Raw genomic sequence first — 18,416 nt, forward strand, 5'->3', positions numbered from 1 at the left:
TGTTCTCGTTAGTAATAATAACAGTTGCATGTTCATGTTAGTAGTAATAATAGTAGCATGTTCATGTTAGTAGTAATAATAATAGTAGCATGTTCATGTTAGTAATAATAATAATAGTAGCATGTTCATGTTAGTAATAATAATAGTAGCATGTTCATGTTAGTAGTAATAATAATAGTAGCATGTTCATGTTAGTAATAATAATAATAGTAGCATGTTCATGTTAGTAGTAATAATAATAGTAGCATGTTCATGTTAGTAGTAATAATAATAGTAGCATGTTCATGTTAGTAGTAATAATAATAGCATGTTCATGTTAGTAATAATAATAATAGCATGTTCATGTTAGTAGTAATAATAATAGTAGCATGTTCATGTTAGTAGTAATAATAATAGTAGCATGTTCATGTTAGTAGTAATAATAATAGTAGCATGTTCATGTTAGTAGTAATAATAATAGTAGCATGTTCATGTTAGTAATAATAATAATAGTAGCATGTTCATGTTAGTAGTAATAATACTAGTAGCATGTTCATGTTAGTAATAATAATAGTAGCATGTTCATGTTAGTAGTAATAATAATAATAATAATAATAATAGTAGCATGTTCATGTTAGTAATAATAATAATAATAATAATACTAGTAGCATGTTCATGTTAGTAGTAATAATAATAGTAGCATGTTCATGTTAGTAATAATAATAGTAGCATAGTCAAAACCTAGGAAGAAACCTAGAGAGGAACCAGGCTATGAGGGGTGGCCAGTCCTCTTCTGGCTGTGCCGGGTGGAGATTATAACAGCACATGGCCAAGATGTTTGTGTTAGTAATAATAATAATATTAGCATGTTCATGTTAGTAGTAATAATAATAGTAGCATGTTCATGTTAGTAGTAATAATAATAGTAGCATGTTCATTGTTAGTAGTAATAATAATAGTAGCATGTTCATGTTAGTAATAATAATAATAGTAGCATGTTCATGTTAGTAGTAATAATAATAGTAGCATGTTCATGTTAGTAGTAATAATAATAGTAGCATGTTCATGTTAGTAGTAATAATAATAGTAGCATGTTCATGTTAGTAGTAATAATAATAGTAGCATGTTCATTTTCCATGTTTAGCCTTTTATTGTCCTATTATGTATTCTAGTTTTCTATTTCGATTCACTGTTGCTAGTCTAATATTGTTATTTCAATGTTTTATTTATATTTATTATTACTTACTACCATTTTATATTATTATTCTTCATTATTTTATTACAATGTATATTGTATAGATTGTTGCTTTGGCAATATTGACACAATGTTGTTCATGCCAATATAGCAGCTTGAATTTGAAAGAGGACAAAGAGAGAGACAGAGAGACAGAGAGGCCTAGATTTAATCAAATCAAGCGTTAACCGGTGATAGCCGACACCCGCATAGCTGGTGTTTTGTGTCAGAGGTGGAACATTGGAGATATGAAATCTCTGAGCAGCTGCTCTTATCATCATGGTCACGAAGACACAGACATTCCAGTCTTGTTAGAAGTTCAGAACGAGAAAGTGCAGGCTATATAGAAATAATTACGCTCAAATTTAGAATCCTTAATCAGCCTAATCGAGGTGTAGATTACATATCACACTAGTGTTAGATCTTGTAAGAAAGGCTGCCTGGGATTTACGTTACTGTGACTCCATGAAGCCAATGGCAATGTCCGCTTTAATAATAACGCCAGGAGCCGCTTGTGGATTTGACAGCTCTAACGCAGTTCCTCCTCCAACACCATCAAAACATAATCTATGCGGATGTCGGCTGAAGCAGATCTGATTTACTCCAGTTCTGAGAGATAGAGAGAGGGAGATGCTGCTGCTGCAAACTTGGCCTCAGCTGGTGTTCCAGCGTCTAATGGCCGGTAACTTCACCTGTGAAACTCCCTCCTCTACGGTGAATAATTAGCCAAGTAGTTACCAGGCTGAACATGAGTTTTTGCTCTGCCCTCTCTGACAGAGTCATCAAGGATAACAGGCATTCACCATGCCTGGAAGGGACAGAGATTAAATATGATTTCCATATCCTGACTCTCCTTCAGGCAGATCTGTCCTGTGTTCTGTACTGCCATGCAAATACAGAGAGGAGAGGAGGGCCGTGAAGGGCTGGTTGTCCCCTGACTGGGTGGGTTTAGAGCTGGGACGAGCTGGGATGTGGCTGGGGGGCATAGCGAGGCCGTTTGACAGAGACTGAATGCTGTTTAATCTGGGAGAAGAGCCTGTCCTTGAAAATCCCAGACGCCCAAATAAAAGTTTATTTGTCGCATACACAGTTTTCCAGATGTTATTGCAGGTGCAGCAAAATACTTATGTTTCTAGATCAGAAATGCAGTAATATCTAGCAACACCATAGCAACACCATAGCAATGCAATCAAAATATGATAACAATACAATTAAAATACAATAACAATACCATAACAATACCATAACAATTTAAATATGATAACAAAACCATAACAATACAACAACAATTCAAAAACAAAACCATAACAATACAACAACAACACAAAAACAAAACCATAACAATACAACAACAATACAAAAACAAAACCATAACAATACAACAACAATTCAATAACAAACCATAACAATACAACAACAATCCCAAAACCATAACAATACAACAACAATCCCAAAACCATAACAATACAACAACAATCCCAAAACAAAACCATAACAATACAACAACAATCCCAAAACAAAACCATAACAATACAACAACAATACAAAAACAAACCATAACAATACAACAACAATCCCAAAAGCATAACAATACAACAACAATCCAAAACCATAACAATACAACAACAATCCCAAAACAAACCATAACAATACAACAACAATACAAAAACAAACCATAACAATACAACAACAATCCCAAAACAAACCATAACAATACAACAACAATCCCAAAACAAACCATAACAATACAACAACAATCCCAAAACAAACCATAACAATACAACAACAATACAATAACAAAACAACAACAAAACCATAACAACACAACAAAAATTAAAACATTTTTTTAAATGTAGCCTTTATTAATCTAGGCAAGTCTTAACCATCAGAAGAGTGTTTTGGAGATTCCCTTCCACGTGTTGCAATCTGAGTGACTACAAACTACTCTGTAGTTTGACAAACTGTTGTCAAGGGCAATTTGACTTGTTAGGTCTCTAACTTTATCACTGAATGTTGCTGGACGACTGTTGCTGGTATTGGTACTGGTACTTAAAGGGACCAGGTATCCTACTGATACATTCTGAAATTGTATCCTATCGGAATTCATGATTAGACCATTTTACTAGTTGCATTGTAGTTGAAACTACACATGACAAGGACTGATTCATTTTTGTCATTTATTCTGGAGGTGGAAAGTCCACTGGAATTCTTTTATGACCAGTGTGGTACACCTCAGTGATACCTTAGATGTGTTCTAAGGTTTTCCCTGTCGAGGGGCCTGTCCGCTCCTCTCATGGGGAAGTTTACAACTAGATTTGTTTTCTGCTCTGGCAGTCTTGTACAGTATTGCACGTAGTCTCGACCCCCCCCACCACCACCCTTGTATTCCCCCCCTTGCGTCTCGGGATCCTTCCAGCAGCGGTTGGTGTTTGTGTCCGAGGCACAAACAAAAAGATCGGACCCTATGTACGAGTTGTCAGCAGCCGCGTTGCCATTAGAATGGCTGTAACCTTTCAACCAAATCTGCTGGTGTTTGTGGTTGAAAACGCTCAGTGGTTGTTGAGGCCTATCAGTCACCACAGCATCCGCTTGTGGCAACCTCTTCAGTACCTACGAACTGAGGCGAGGATATCTGTCTTGTGATATTGCAAAGTGTTTCACCAGTGGGAGTCATCGGGTCAGTTGTGGGACTGACGCCGTTAGTGTCGTTGTAAGGGGTGACAGTCCCCCACAAAGCGGAGGACGCATCATCGGAAGCATGGTACACTCTGCGCTTCTATGTTTTTCTTGCTGAGACGGCCGCGGTGCTTGCGGAAGTGTCCAAAGGGCAAGAGAAGTTAATCTCATCCACAGTATTGCACGACTTCAAAGAAGAAGGAAGTTGTTCATTCACAGAGACTGATGGCTTGAAATCATGAAAATAATGGTCAATCAGGTTTGTTGATGGAATATGTCGAGATATCGTAATATCTCCTTGGATCGGCTTCTGCACCAAGAGGTTACGAAATGTATTTTTCCCAAGGGGTGCTTTCGACAGATACCCATTGTGGATTACTGCGCTGCAGCTAGCGTTGGGGGAGGACAGTGTGGTCAGTGGAGAAGGCACTGTGACCTGAGACCATATGTGGGTAGTTTTGCAATCCATCAGTGGGAGTAACCGACCAATCAAGTTTGCTCCGAGTAGCAGGGGTTCTGATTCGAGGCTGATAACATACACTGGGTGAACAAGCGATATGTCCTGGAAGTGTAGTTTCAACATAAGTCTCAATGTGAGAGGCGAGGAAGTCTGAGTGAAACCTCTAAGTGTAGTGTCGCATCGTTCCACTTTTAACCAACGTTTAGATGGCTTTGAAGCCCTTTTGATATCATTGAACAATGTTTGAGAGACATGCGATATTGTCACACCCAAAATAATTTGCGCATGACAAGTTAAGCAGTCCTCCAGGACTGTTTCCAGGTTTGGCCATTTAGAGTTGCGTTTAGTGGACATATTCCCCACAAGGTGGAGTGGTTGTTCACAATGATGTTCAAGTTGAAAGCAGATCAACTTATCAGAATTTGAGTGGACTTGGCTTTTGCGAAGCTTTTGACTTGTTTCTTCGCAGCCTTTTAATCAGAGTTTATAGACGAAGCCTGTGGACTTGTTTCTTGATCGAGCAGGCCCTGGATAGGGTCTTGAGTGAGAGCGGGAGAAATTAGATTTTTAAAATCCTTGCTAAGGGTGTTAATTCCTGCAGACCTGGTGTCCGGCAATTCCCTGTTTAGTCCCTGGGACATAACTTTTTCCCTCTTCTCAAATTTCTGTTGCTTTAGTTCTTCACGTAGTAGAACTTCTAGAGAACATTGGTCTATGTTTTGATCATCCTTTAACCTGTTGTTACCCTTGTGCTCTGGCACTTTGTGTAGGTTGGGTGCAGGAATGTAGCGAACAGGTCGATTGTAGCGGTAGTCGTTTCGATGTCGACGTACTTTACAGTTATTTCGACCGCGGTGGTTATTGGAATTTGGGTTTGTGGTTAAAACCGTTGTTGTGCATCCTGTCTCAACTCTCCAACACCTGATAATGCACCTGGAGTGAGTTCTCCTGATGCCTCAAAAGCTGTGCTTGCAAGCTGTAAGATAGTTCTAAGATAGGCAAGCCAACGTGGGCTGTAGGGCCCAGGTAGGTAATGAAGGTGGGATACATGTTCAACTCCCGATGGACGTCCTCGCGCAAACTGCAGCGATAGTGGTCGATCAGGGCCCTGTCCTTCCATCCTGCGCCAGCGGCCAGGGTTCGAAAGTCCATCGCGAACTCCTGCGCGCTCCTCATCCCCTGCCTCAGGTGGAATAGACGTTCACCCGCCGTTCTACCCTCGGGCGGGTGGTCAAAGACTGCCCGGAAGTGGCGGGTGAAATCCTCGAAATGATCCAGCGCCGCATCTCCTCCCCACACAATGTTGACTCACTCCAAGGCTTTCACCGAGAGGCACGAGATGATGGCAGACACCCTCTCACGGCCTGAGGGAGCCGGGTGGACGGTCGCCAGATATAAATCCAGCTGCAGCAGGAAACCCTGGCAGCGTGCGGCCATCCCATCATACTCCCTGGGAAGTGCGAGACGAATCCCACTGGAACCTGGTGTGGAGGGGCCTCATACTTATCTGTCATGGTTTTCAGATAGAGGTCTTGAGTACGGAGTGAGAGATTCAGTGATGAGATTTCCTCCACTTGCTTAGAAATCAATATTTCCATATTCACCACCTGAGTTCTCTCATCATTCATTTGGTCAGCGACTTCAATGAGTTCTGCTGATTTGTCATCCATCTTAATCATCGTGTTCATTAATTGATCGTCTTTGGTGTGCAGCATTTGGAGAAGAATATTGTTACTTTGAGTAACGTTCAACAAAACTGCATGCATGTAAGGGAATACCCCCCTGAAATGGACAAAAATGAATGGGATCTTATTGGCACCGTGCTAAAAATATACACGATGTACAATACGAATCAATTGGATGCCGTTTCATTCAAAACATATTGCAAATGCAATATGGCAAATGCCAAGTGTCACACAGCAAAAATCCAATAGATGGCAAGCGCGGTCCACCATAAATTTCCATATTTCAAAAACACATCAAGTCAAGACCCAAGGGTCAAATTTGGAAACTTATCACCCCCTTAAAAAAGTGCTTTCTGGACCGTTTTTCAAAATTCTTTCAATTTTTTTGTCAATTATACATGTATAAGATCTGTATGAACATACTTTTGTCATATTTTATTGTCAAATATATATATATTTTTTTTACTTGTCCATAAGGCACATGTTTTGTCCATTTGCAATATGATTTCATAAGAAGTCAAAAGTTGAAGTCAAAAGTCAGTGAACCATTGCACTCACTGTATATAGACTTTTTGTTTTCTTTTGTTCTACTGTATTATTGAGTGTATGTTTTGTTTATTCCATGTGTAACTCTGTGTTGTTGTATGTGTCGAATTACTATGCTTTATCTTGGCCAGGCCAGAGTTGCAAATGAGAACTTGTTCTCAACTAGACTTCCTGCTTAACCTCCCTGGGCAAGGTGGGATGCTTGGATTACCTTTGCTGTTCTTCATCAGAATGCACTCCCAGGACTTCTACTTTAACAACAAATGTTGTTTTGGTTCAAAATAATCCATAGTTATATTGAAATAGCTCCGTTTTGTTCGTGCGTTGAAGTCCCTATCCGAAGGGTGATGCGCGGGCGCATTTCGTGACAAAAAAATTCAAAATATTCCATGACCGTACTTCGAAGCATGTCAAACGCTGTTTAAAATCAATTTTTATGCGATTTTTCTCGTAAAATAGCGATAATATTCCAACCGGGCGACGTTATATTAATTCATAGACTGAAAGAAAAACATGGAGTCCTCTCGTGGACGCGCACTGCAGTGTCAGTGTTCTCAGCCTGACCACTCACAAAAACTCCTGCTTTTTTTCGCCCAGAGACTGCAGAGACGTCATTCCACTTTCTGGCGCCTTCTGAGAGCCAATGGAAGCCTTAGAAAATGTCAGGTTACAGCAGAGATGCTGTATTTTTGATAGAGATGCCCTAGAAGTAGAACAAATTGTCAGACAGGGCACTTCCTGTATGGAATCTTCTCAGGTTTTGGCCTGCCATATGACTTCTGTTATACTCACAGACACCATTCAAACAGTTTTAGAAACTTTATAGTGTTTTCTATCCAAATCTACTAATTATATGCATATTCTCGTTTCTGGGCAGAGTAGTAACCAGATTAAATTGGGTACGTTTTTTATCCGGCCATGCAAATACTGCCCCCTAGCCCCAACTGGTTAAATAAAGGTGAAATAAAAAAATAAAAAATAAATACAATTACGAAATGCATTAAGAAATGTCCAAATGCAATATGAATGTATTGAAAGTGCCAAATCAGGATGTTTTGTCCATTTGCAATATGATATCATAGGAAGTCAAAAGTCGAAGTCAAAAGTCAGTGAACCATTGCCAAATGCCATAAGAAATGTCCAAATGCAATATGAAAGTATTTAATGTGCCAAATCAGGATGTTATGTCCATTTGCCATGTACGATCATAGAAAGTCAATTTCCAAACCCAAAAGTCAGTGAAACATGTCCAAATGGCCTTTATACTGCCCAAATGATATACAGCACTATGTTAACCTGTTGGGGATAGGGGGCAGTATTGAGAATTTTGGAAAAAATATGTGCCCATTTTTAACTGCCTCCTACACCAACTCAGAAGCTAGAATATGCATATTATTGTTCAGGTTTGGATAGAAAACACTCTGAATTTTCTAAAACTGTTTGAATGGTGTCTGTGAGCATTACAGAACTCCTATGGCAGGCAAAATTTATGCTAGTTCTGAATGTCACATGCTAATGTAAAAAGCTTTTTTTTTATATAAATATGAACTTGATTGAACAGACATGCATGTATTGTATAACACAATGTCCTAGGTGTGTCATCTGATGAAGATCATCAAAGGTTAGTGCTGCATTTAGCTGTGGTTTGGGTTTATGTGACATGATATGCTAGCTTGAAAAATGGGTGTCTGATTATTTCTGGCTGGGCACTCTGCTGACATAATCTAATGTTTTGCTTTCGTTGTAAAGCCTTTTTGAAATCGGACAGTGGGGTTAGATTAACGAGATTCTTGTCTTTAAATAGCTGTAAAATAGTCATATGTTTGAGAAATTGAAGTAATAGTATTTCTAACGATTCAAAAATCGCGCCACTGGATTTCAGTGGCTGTTACGTAGGTGGGACGAGTTTGTCCCACATGCGCCAGAGAGGTTAAGCCATGAATCAACCTAGATGGTCTATTTGTCATGAATGATGAGGGAGAAGTGGGACTCTGTCGGTTTTTAATGATTATTTGAAAAACATCCAAAATGACCAGGGGCGCCCCCTATTGGATGGGCACGGGTGGGGGTGCTCCCTATCCAACCGTAGACCCCTTGCTCCCCCCTAAAGGCATTAAAAACCATTTTTAAAATGTTCTCCTGATAACCCATTCCAATCACCAGGTTCACAGCTGTCCATTTTCAATATGTTTCAATGGGCATTTACCATCACGAATTTGGCATGCTCAAAAATACTGCAGAAATGCAAAATTGACTGGCCCGAAGAACTCGGATGGCCGGGCATTGATAGTGGTTCCTCTCCATCACTCGTTAGTGTTGATTTCAGAATGTCAATTTGGTGATGGTCTATCACTGTTTAAACATATTGCAAATGGACAAAAGTCAGCCAGCAAGTCACCGTCCATCAGTCAATTGGATATCATTCTGACACCAAACTGATACAAAGTGACACCACACCCACTTTTTCTAACTCGTTTAGAAGCCAACTATCACATATTTCAGAGCAGGCTCAAAATTCACAGTGCCTTCTGTTTAAACCATAAAATAAACATAAAACATGTAGTTACGTTCTAGCTGCTGGTCCAGTTCTGACATTATGTGTAGGCCTAGTTGAGGCAACCCCGATTCCCACATTTCAGCTCGATTGGTCATTTGGAGCCCGAGCAGCAACCTTAATTGGTGCTGAAAATCCACATTTTCTGGGCATTGCTATGGGGTCCTTGAATGAGCTATTGGACAGAAACATTAGGGTTCGTCTCTATGGGCCGAGGTGGTTTCAATGCACCTAGTCTTGCGACTCTGGGACTTTTCTAAATGTTGTCATTTTTGTGATGGTCAAAAGGGAATGTTTCTCGGTCTGAGAACTTTCTAGAGACACATAACTCACCGTGCACTATCGACTTGAGTTCTAGAACAGGTTTCTAAAGTTTCAGAGCTTTAGGTCTGACGGTTCTTTGACAGACGTAACTATTGTAGGCTCTGTGTGTCTGTAAGCCCCACACAATGTCACTCCGTCCTTGCTGTGTGCATGTGTGAGCTTTTATTGGAAATATGATGTGAGAAATGACTGATATACAGTTCATGAGGGTTACCTAGTCACACATGTGAAGTTTTGGAAAGATGTGACTTTTTTAACCCTTCGAATCAGCCTCTGTGACCCCAATTTAAGGCACTTCCGGATGGCACAGGAAGCTTAAAGTAAACACATATCCTCATTGGGGTAGGCTTTTACAGAATCCTGAGTTTAAAGTCTTTACATTAAGAACTAACTGATTTACACAGGGTTCAATGCACTATTTCTCACAAACTGCAGGTTGGGTATGGTAAAACACTTTTAGGGTGATTTTAACCACTTCCGGTTGCTCCAGGAAGCTTATAATTGACACAGGTAGACCTCATAGTGGCCTGATGGATTGTCATTGAAGACAGGTTCATAAGGCATTCATAACCCACATAGGCTTCAGGTTGAATTTAGGGGAGCAGGCAATGTATTCCTATGGGGAGAGAAGTCATTGCAAACTGTTCGATGTAAACACCTTTTAACTGTTAAGGGTTAATGCCACACAGTCAAGATTAGGCTTGCACAGATCGGGAGGACCTCAGGAATGTTCCTGAGGTTGAATTGTGCATCTAACCCTAACGGTTCCCCGCTGTCACCCAAAAGCGGCTGAAATTTAGGGCCAGCCTTCATTTTGGGCCTACATTTTTTCACGGTCGCTGCGCTTAGACCGACCGAGCTACGGTCAAGCGGGGCATCTCATTGAACTCAGCACAGCCTTGAGATTATGGTAATGACATTGCAGGCTCTGTGTGTCTTTAAGCCCCGCACTGTGTCACTCCATCCTTTATGTGTGTGTGTGTGTGTGTGTGTGTGTGTGTGTGTGTGTGTGTGTGTGTGTGTGTGTGTGTGTGTGTGTGTGTGTGTGTGTGTGTGTGTGTGAGAATGAGAGTTATTTCTTTGACATCTGTTGGGAGAAATAACTGATTTACAGTTCATGAGGGTTGCCTAATCACACATGTGAAGTTTTGGAAAGATCTGAACTTTTTAACCCTTCGTAACAGCCACTATGACCCCAATTTAAGGCACTTCCGGTTGGGAAAATAAGTTGAAAGTAAACACATATCCTCATTGGGGTAGGCTTTTCCAGAATCCTGAGTTTAAAGTCTTTACATTAAGAACTGACTGATTTACACAGGGTTGAATGCACTATTTCTCACAAACTGCAGGTTGGGTATGGCAAAACAATTTTAGGGTGATTTTAACCACTTCCGGTTGCTCCAGGAAGCTTAGAATTGACACAGATAGACCTCATAATGGCCTGATGGATTGTCATCAAAGACAGGTTCAAAAGGCATTCATAACCCACATAGGCTTCAGGTTGAATTTAGGGGAGCAGGCAATGTATTCCAATGGGGAGAGATGTCATTGTAATCTGTGAGATGAAAAAACCCTGTTTTCACTGTTAAGGGTTAATGCCACATGGTCAAGGTTAGACTTGCACAGATCGGGAGGACCTTAGTAACATTCCTGTGGTTGAATTGTCCTTCTAACCTTAACGGTTCTGCCGCTGTCCCCCAAAAGCACCTGAAATTTAGGCACAGGCTTCAATTTGGGCCTACTTTTTTTCACGGTCGCTGCGCTTAGACCGAGCAAGCTACGGTCAAGCTGGGCATCTCGTTGAACTCAGCACATCCTTGAGATTATGGTAATGCCATTGCAGGCTCTGTGTGTCTTTAAGCCCCGCACTGTGTCACTCCATCCTTTATGTGTGTGTGTGAGAGTGAGTGTTTTTTCTTTGACATCTGTTGGGAGAAATGACTGATTTACAGTTCATGAGGGTTGCCTAATCACACATATGAAGTTTTGAAAAGATCTGATCATTTTAACCCTTCGAAACAGCCCCTATGGCACCATTTTAAGGCACTTCTGGTTGACAAAGGAAGCTGAAAGTAAACACATATCCTCCTTGGGTTAGGCTCTTATAGAATATTGAGTTTTAAGTATTTACGTTAAGAACTGACTTATTTACACAGGGTTGAATGATTGTGTGTTTTTTCAGAAAATCACAGAAATCTAATAGAGCTCCAAAACCCACCTTAACGGTTCCATCTGAACACGCTGCAACTGGATCTGTAACTTTTTTGAGAACAAAAGACATTTTTTTTGAAAATCACAAATTGTACATTGTACGATTTCTCTTAAATTGAGATAGATAAATGTCTGGTTATTTTTTTCCTGACACCGTAGGTTCATGTACTTTGACGTGAAGCAGTCAAATTAGCGCTCTATTTTTGTTTTTTACCGTTAATCCCAGAAAAATGGCCTTAACTCAAAAAGTGTTGAGGCCTCAACTCCATCCTGTTCGGGGCCAACTGCCCATTATGCCAAACCTATGCTCGAGAGACTTCGTTCGATGACTTCCCCGAAGATCTGGCCCCGGTGCACAGCTCGCCTCAGTCCGCAAATTTTACAAACATTTGCGGACGTCTAGTAAGGGACCATACATTTGCAATATGCAGTTTCTCATCGATCATACAGCAAATGCCAAAATCTGCCCTTCATGTATGTTATCAAGTTGTGCGCTCCTGTTTGTAGATAACTCGTCAGATGCATCTAATTTGGCGTGGAAAACGATTTCAATCTATTTATAGACGATAATGTTCATCAATACTGCATCAGTAATGTAGGAGCTGGACGTGAATGACTATGCAAAGCAAATTTAATTGATTAACCTTTTACATCTAGATGTTCCGCTAGCGGAACGTCTGCTCCAATATCCAATGATGGGCGTGGCGCGAAATACAAACTCCTCTAAAATCCGAAAACTTCCATTTTTCAAACATATTACTATTTTACAGCTATTTAAAGACAAGACTCTCGTTAATCTAACCACACTGTCCGATTTCAAAAAGGCTTTACAGCGAAAGCAAAACATTAGATTATGTCAGCAGAGTACCCAGCCAGAAATAATCAGACACCCATTTTTCAAGCTAGCATATAATGTCACAAAAAACAAAACCACAGCTAAATGCAGCACTAACCTTTGATGATCTTCATCAGATGACACACCTAGGACATTATGTTATTCAATACATGCATGTCTGTTCAATCAAGTTCATATTTATATCAAAAACCAGCTTTTTACATTAGCATGTGACGTTCAGAACTAGCATACCCACCGAAAACTTCCGGGGAATTTACTAACAAGTTACTAAATTACTCACGATAAACGTTCACAAAAAGCATAACAATTATTTTAAGAATTATAGATACAGAACTCCTCTATGCACTCGATATGTCCGATTTTAAAATAGCTTTTCGGATGAAGCACATTTTGCAATATTCTAAGTAGATAGCCCAGCCATCACGGGCTAGCTATTTAGACACCCACCCAGTTTAGCCTTCACCAAAATCACATTTCCTATAAGAAAAATGGTCTTACCTTTCCTGTTCTTCGTCAGAATGCACTCCCAGGACTTCTACTTCAATAACAAATTTTGGTTTGGTCCCAAATAATCCATCGTTATATCCAAACAGCGGCGTTTTGTTCGTGCGTTCTAGACACTATCAGAATGGTAAATCACGGTCGTGCGCATGGCGCAGAACGTGACAAAAAATTCTAAATATTCCATTACCGTACTTCGAAGCATGTCAACCGCTGTTTAAAATCAATTTTTATGCAATTTATCTCGTAGAAAAGCGATAATATTCCGACCGGGAATCTGCTTGTCTGTAAACTGAGGGAAAAACCGAAAGACGGGGGCGGGGCAGGTCACGAGCCTAAGCCTTTCTCCTCTGATAGAGCACTCAGCAAAAGCGCTCGTGTGTTTCAGCCAGGGCTTTGAATTACGTCATTCCTGTTTTTCCCGGGCTCTGAGACCCCATTGGAGACGTGGGAAGTGTCACGTAACAGCAGAGATCCCTTGTAATAGATAGAGAGAATCAACAAGGGCAAGAAATGTTCAGACAGGGTACTTCCTGAACAGAACCTTCTCAGGCTTTTGCCTGCAATAGGAGTTCTGTTATACTCACAGACACCATTCAAACAGTTTTAGAAACTTTGGAGTGTTTTCTATCCAAAGCTAATAATTATATGCATATTCTAGTTTCTGGGCAGGACTAATAATCAGATTAAATCGGGTATGTTTTTTATCCAGCCGTGAAAATACTGCCCCCTAGCCATAAGAGGTTAATCAATGATAATGATTAATCATAACTGAATAGGCTATCTGGGAATTAAACTTTAATTACCTGAGAAGTTGGTTCATCTAGGTTAATATTGGAAAGTTAAAATATCTTATGTAATTAGAAGAACCTGAATAGGTATGTTCAACAATTTAACTTATTAAATTGAATGAGACGATGATATCCAATCGATTGAGATTGGCTGGATTATAATAAGTGTAACCAGTAGTTCCAATGTGAGGGTACATTCACTACCAGGGTCACATATCCCTAAGGCTGAAGCCACGCGGGATTCCTGTGAAGGCGGGACTTCCATCAATACTGGATCAGTACTGAGGGTTTGGTTGCAATGATCTTTTATAAGCAAATTTAATTCATTGGTCAGTGATAATAATTAATCATAGGCTATCTGGGGATTAAACATGAATTATTTCTAACATTGCTGGATCTCTGCCCTCGCTCTAGAAATTAATACTGACCGAATCACTTGCTCCTAAGACGCGAGTGACAGAAATAGTACACGTTTGGTCTAACGGACTATAGCTGAAATTTAACAACTCATGCTACTCTGACGTCATCAGATACACAACAACAGGGACAACTTCGGTGGTTACACAGACACATCAAAATCCTGCCAGCGGCTCTATACAACAGTCTGTTTGCCTAGTAATCTGTTTCCACAATTCATATATATACAGAACTTAATTCAACAGTAAAGTCTTGGTCTATCTTAGACACTTCACACGGGGCACCATATGTCGTAACGTGACTATTCATTAATGTGAAGATTGTATATCAAATCAATTCTATATGTGAAATTATTATTAGGTGATTAAACTAATCATGTAAACATGAATTAACCAAGAAGTCGGGGAACCATGGGAAAATGTTGTTTAAAGAGTTGCTGTTTCCCGAATTTAACTCTCTCAGATATTTTCATATCTTATTGATTACAGTCACTTATTAATATATTCTTACCTCATCAGTCTTTCTGATCGTCGTAATTTCTTGTAGTCTGCACAAACCCTACTTTAAGGACAGCTCAATCTTAAATATAAAAATTGCATTCTCTTTTTCCGAATGAGCGGTTATTAGAGTAAAGATTTAGTATTTTCGTGAGCGTAGCTCAATGTCCGATGGAGTAACTCCTTTGTCTCACCCCCCCTGCTCTCTCTGAATTCACCACCGTGTTATAACCAATCTGTCCTGTCTTCTAGAGACGATTTACTGTATGTTGTTAGTGTCTATTTGTGTATTCTGTAATTGTTTAATAACTTTGTGAATAAATAATTGAGCCAAATTGTGTATCGCTTATTCATCATTAAACTCACAGACACCATTCAAACAGTTTTAGAAACTTTAGGGTGTTTTCTATCCATATATAATAAGTATATGCATATTCTAGTTACTGGGTAGGATTAGTAACCAGATTAAATCGGGTACGTTTTTTATCCGGCCGTGTAAATACTGCCCCCTAGCCCCAACAGGTTAAGCCAAACGTAGAGATGTTGACGATGTCTTCGATGTATTTAAGGCACTCTGTTAAGGCTTGATGCATATTCTTCATTACATTTCAATATTTATTTTCAGGTGAGAAAGGACAGAGATTCATATATTTTATGGTTTCTTTGAAAGAATCCTGCATGAAAAAAGTTATGATTTACAACCTTTACCCTGGCATTGTTGAATACACATATATAACTGTTATAATGAGGTTACAGTACTGCTGTGTCCAGTTAGACAAGTCATTCCACTAGATGGCGGTGCTGCGTAATAAATAACGAGTACAGGAGGAAATATATCTAGGAAATACAGTACATGGCATTCAGAAATCTACAGTGCAACCCCAACAGTTAAAGAAACATAAATAAACATACCTGACTGTATTTCCAACCTTCATTTCAGTACTATCAGAAATATACACTAATATTAAGTTGCTCTGGATAATTGTCTGCTAAATAACTAAAATGTAAAGATAATCTAAAACATATTTTAAATAAGCTTGGCAATCAGAAACATACAGACTAAAATAAATATTCTGTACAAATCAGAAATATATAATATATTTGAGATAAATGTGTATTACCATATTTACAACCTTATAACATTTAATAGTTTTGGTACGATACTCCCAGATTCCACTGTCTTTAATGATACACGGTGTGTTGCTTTGAAGCGCAGGTATGACTCCAGACATCTAATAGCCACATCATCCACCTCGGGGTCAAACTTGTTAGCCATAAGGTGGTGTTGGTTTAGGAGCCACTGAAGGTCTCCAGCTCCATAGACACACACAGCTCTCCTGTAGGTCCCGGAGCAGTGGGGGTAGGGGGCTCCGCTCCTCACATCCCCAGCCAGGTAGCTCCACCTCACTACCCTGGCCATGGAGTTCATATCAGACTGCTGGTACTTACTGTTGTGGGGGTTGGAGCCTGGGACAGAGGGCATCCGCTGCAGAGTGGCCCACAGGTGTTCATCAGGACTATAGGTGTCCTTCTCCCACTCCAGCAGAACTCGGACCTCCTGACTCTTCATCACGTGACGGACGAAGGCCCTGGATACCACAAAGTAGGCGTTGCCAGAGAACATGGGGGTGTTGATTGGTGGAGGGGTCTTCTTAACCTCTGTCCTGACCACGGTGTCAGTGACGATGTGGTGGAACTCCCATCTGCCCTTCTTGTAGCCGTTGGTGACCTCTGACTCCATGCTGTTCTTTCCGTTCAGCAGCTTGAGGGCCTGAACCATCTCAGCATTGGTCTTAATGGGGAAGTCGGTTCCACAGGTGTTGAGAAGGTATCTCCACTGGACAGGTGACTTTAGCAGGTCCTCCATGCAGTTCAGGTCAGCCTGCACTCTGGACCAGGAGGCGTAGATCACGCTCTCTGTCTTACTGGCCACAAACACATTGGGTAAGCAGGAAACAATAGCTCTCACTGCACTCCTGAAGTCCTCGGATGATTTCTGGTCGATGTGGACGCAGTAGACGTTCTGCGGAGTGTACAACGCACGCAGGAGCCTCTCAAACATCTCAATCTTCTCGTGGATGACCATGGAGTAGGCGATGGGGAACTCCTTTTCCTCCTGGCTCAGAGGAACAGTGATGAACCCTCTGTCTGCAACGTACCTCTGACAGTCCTGAGTTACGTTGTGGTAGAACTCCTCTGACAGCAGCTGTTGCTTCTTCTTGGACTTCAGCAGGAGGCTGAGCTGCTCACTCTCCAGACCCTCCATGTCTCCTTGGATGATGGCTGAGCAGGCCGGCAAGTCTGCAGCATAGTGCAGAGGGAGGAGGTCTGGAGAGCGGAGAGGCTTCCTGTCAGAGCAGGGTCTGAGAGCGGCCCACAGGAACAAACAGACAGAGCTACTTAGTATGATCAGAGATAAGTTCCTGAAGACTCTCTGAGAGCTTGACAACCGAAGTGGAGACATGCCTAGTCTTCTATTATCTAACTATGTAGTATTCTCTGTACGGTAGCAGTGACGGTCTATGTGGTGGTATTAGTATCTACATCTAAGGAGTTGCCCACTGCTGCTCAACTGAGTAATGTGTCTCGCTCATACCTCAGAGGTAAAAAAATGACACCTCAGTATAAAAGGAAATCTGTATCATTGACTTTAGTGGGCATGGCCTGTGTGCATGGGGTAAAAACTCTAGTTGGCATGGGAGTGGCTCAGGAGTGGTTCAACCTGTAGTACGCTATGCATGGTTTCACATGTATATGGATCAATTCATGGTCGACTGACATTTTGTGGGTGAGGAGAGCGCCGGACATCTTGTTGATATGACATGCATTACAACAGACTTTTAGCGACGGATGAGCGGCTTAAATTAAAGACATTTGAATGTCTTTGAACTTCAGAGAGTTGGCTCATCTAACGTTGGACCAGAGCTAGACCTTGATCATGACTCAGTTCCATTACATTACACATAATTCTGCCTAGAATTTTCCAGAGCTAGACCAGAGTTAGCTAACAAGCAAGCTAACAAACCTGTTTGTGCAGACTGGCACCAGAATTCAAATAAAAACATGTCTTACCTTTTTACAGTTAATAAATCCAATGTGAAATGTGATAACTATCATATCCTTAACTAGCATTGAACAAATTAATCCACTGTTCTCTAAACAAAAATCTCTCCCTAATTTCTGAATTTGAGAGGGGCAGGTAGCCTACACACACACACTGGTAAAGATGTTCAGCCGGCAGGCAGGCAGACACTGGAATAACTTTCAGAGTGACTTTGAGGGTTTTGCATAATGACTTCGTGGTGTTTTTGTGGGACTGGAGACAAAAAATGGAATGTAAAATAACGTTATTAACCGGTTCGCATGCTCTTAAAATAATGGTTCTGTTCCGGGAACAGATCACTTTCGTACTTGGTTCTATTCCTTGAAAAATGTTGTTATTATCTGGATTTCAGATCTGTTCCCTGAACCAGTTCCAACCACTGTTTGAAATAAGTTATACATGTCAACTTCCTCTCTCCTCTCTGTAACTTCACCTGTTTAGCCTCTCTAGGGCCGGCGGGACGAAATCGTCCCACCTACGTAACAGCCAGTTGAATCCTGTGGCGCGATTTTCAAATACCTTAGAAATGCTATTACTTCAATTTCTCAAACATATGACTATTTTACAGCTATTTAAAGACAA

At 40.6% G+C, this 18,416-nt stretch overlaps 1 protein-coding gene across 2 annotated transcripts; it reads right to left on the minus strand.

The window, feature by feature from the left end:
• Positions 1 to 15,321: 15,321 nt before the first annotated feature.
• LOC115197746 (beta-1,3-galactosyl-O-glycosyl-glycoprotein beta-1,6-N-acetylglucosaminyltransferase 3-like) lies at positions 15,322 to 17,937 on the minus strand. 2 transcript variants are annotated; one of them, XM_029759547.1, is made up of 2 exons: positions 17,804 to 17,937; positions 15,322 to 17,094 (listed from the first exon to the last, which is right to left on the minus strand). In XM_029759547.1, the coding sequence occupies exon 2, from the start codon at positions 16,995 to 16,997 to the stop codon at positions 15,858 to 15,860; it is 1,140 nt and encodes a 379-aa protein (XP_029615407.1). In that variant the 5' UTR covers positions 16,998 to 17,094; positions 17,804 to 17,937; the 3' UTR covers positions 15,322 to 15,857. The 2 variants fall into 2 exon arrangements, with proteins under 2 accessions (XP_029615407.1, XP_029615406.1); XM_029759546.1 differs by lacking the exon at positions 17,804 to 17,937 and having other exon boundaries at positions 15,322 to 17,315.
• Between the last annotated feature and the right edge of the window lie 479 nt (positions 17,938 to 18,416).

This window comes from Salmo trutta, chromosome 7, assembly GCF_901001165.1.
Source record: "Salmo trutta chromosome 7, fSalTru1.1, whole genome shotgun sequence".
Taxonomy (NCBI): Eukaryota; Metazoa; Chordata; class Actinopteri; order Salmoniformes; family Salmonidae; genus Salmo; species Salmo trutta.

What these genes read in the sequence shown, in the direction of transcription:
- LOC115197746 (XM_029759546.1), bottom strand. Translation starts at nt 17,195, where the DNA reads ATGTCTCCACTTCGGTTGTCAAGCTCTCAGAGAGTCTTCAGGAACTTA.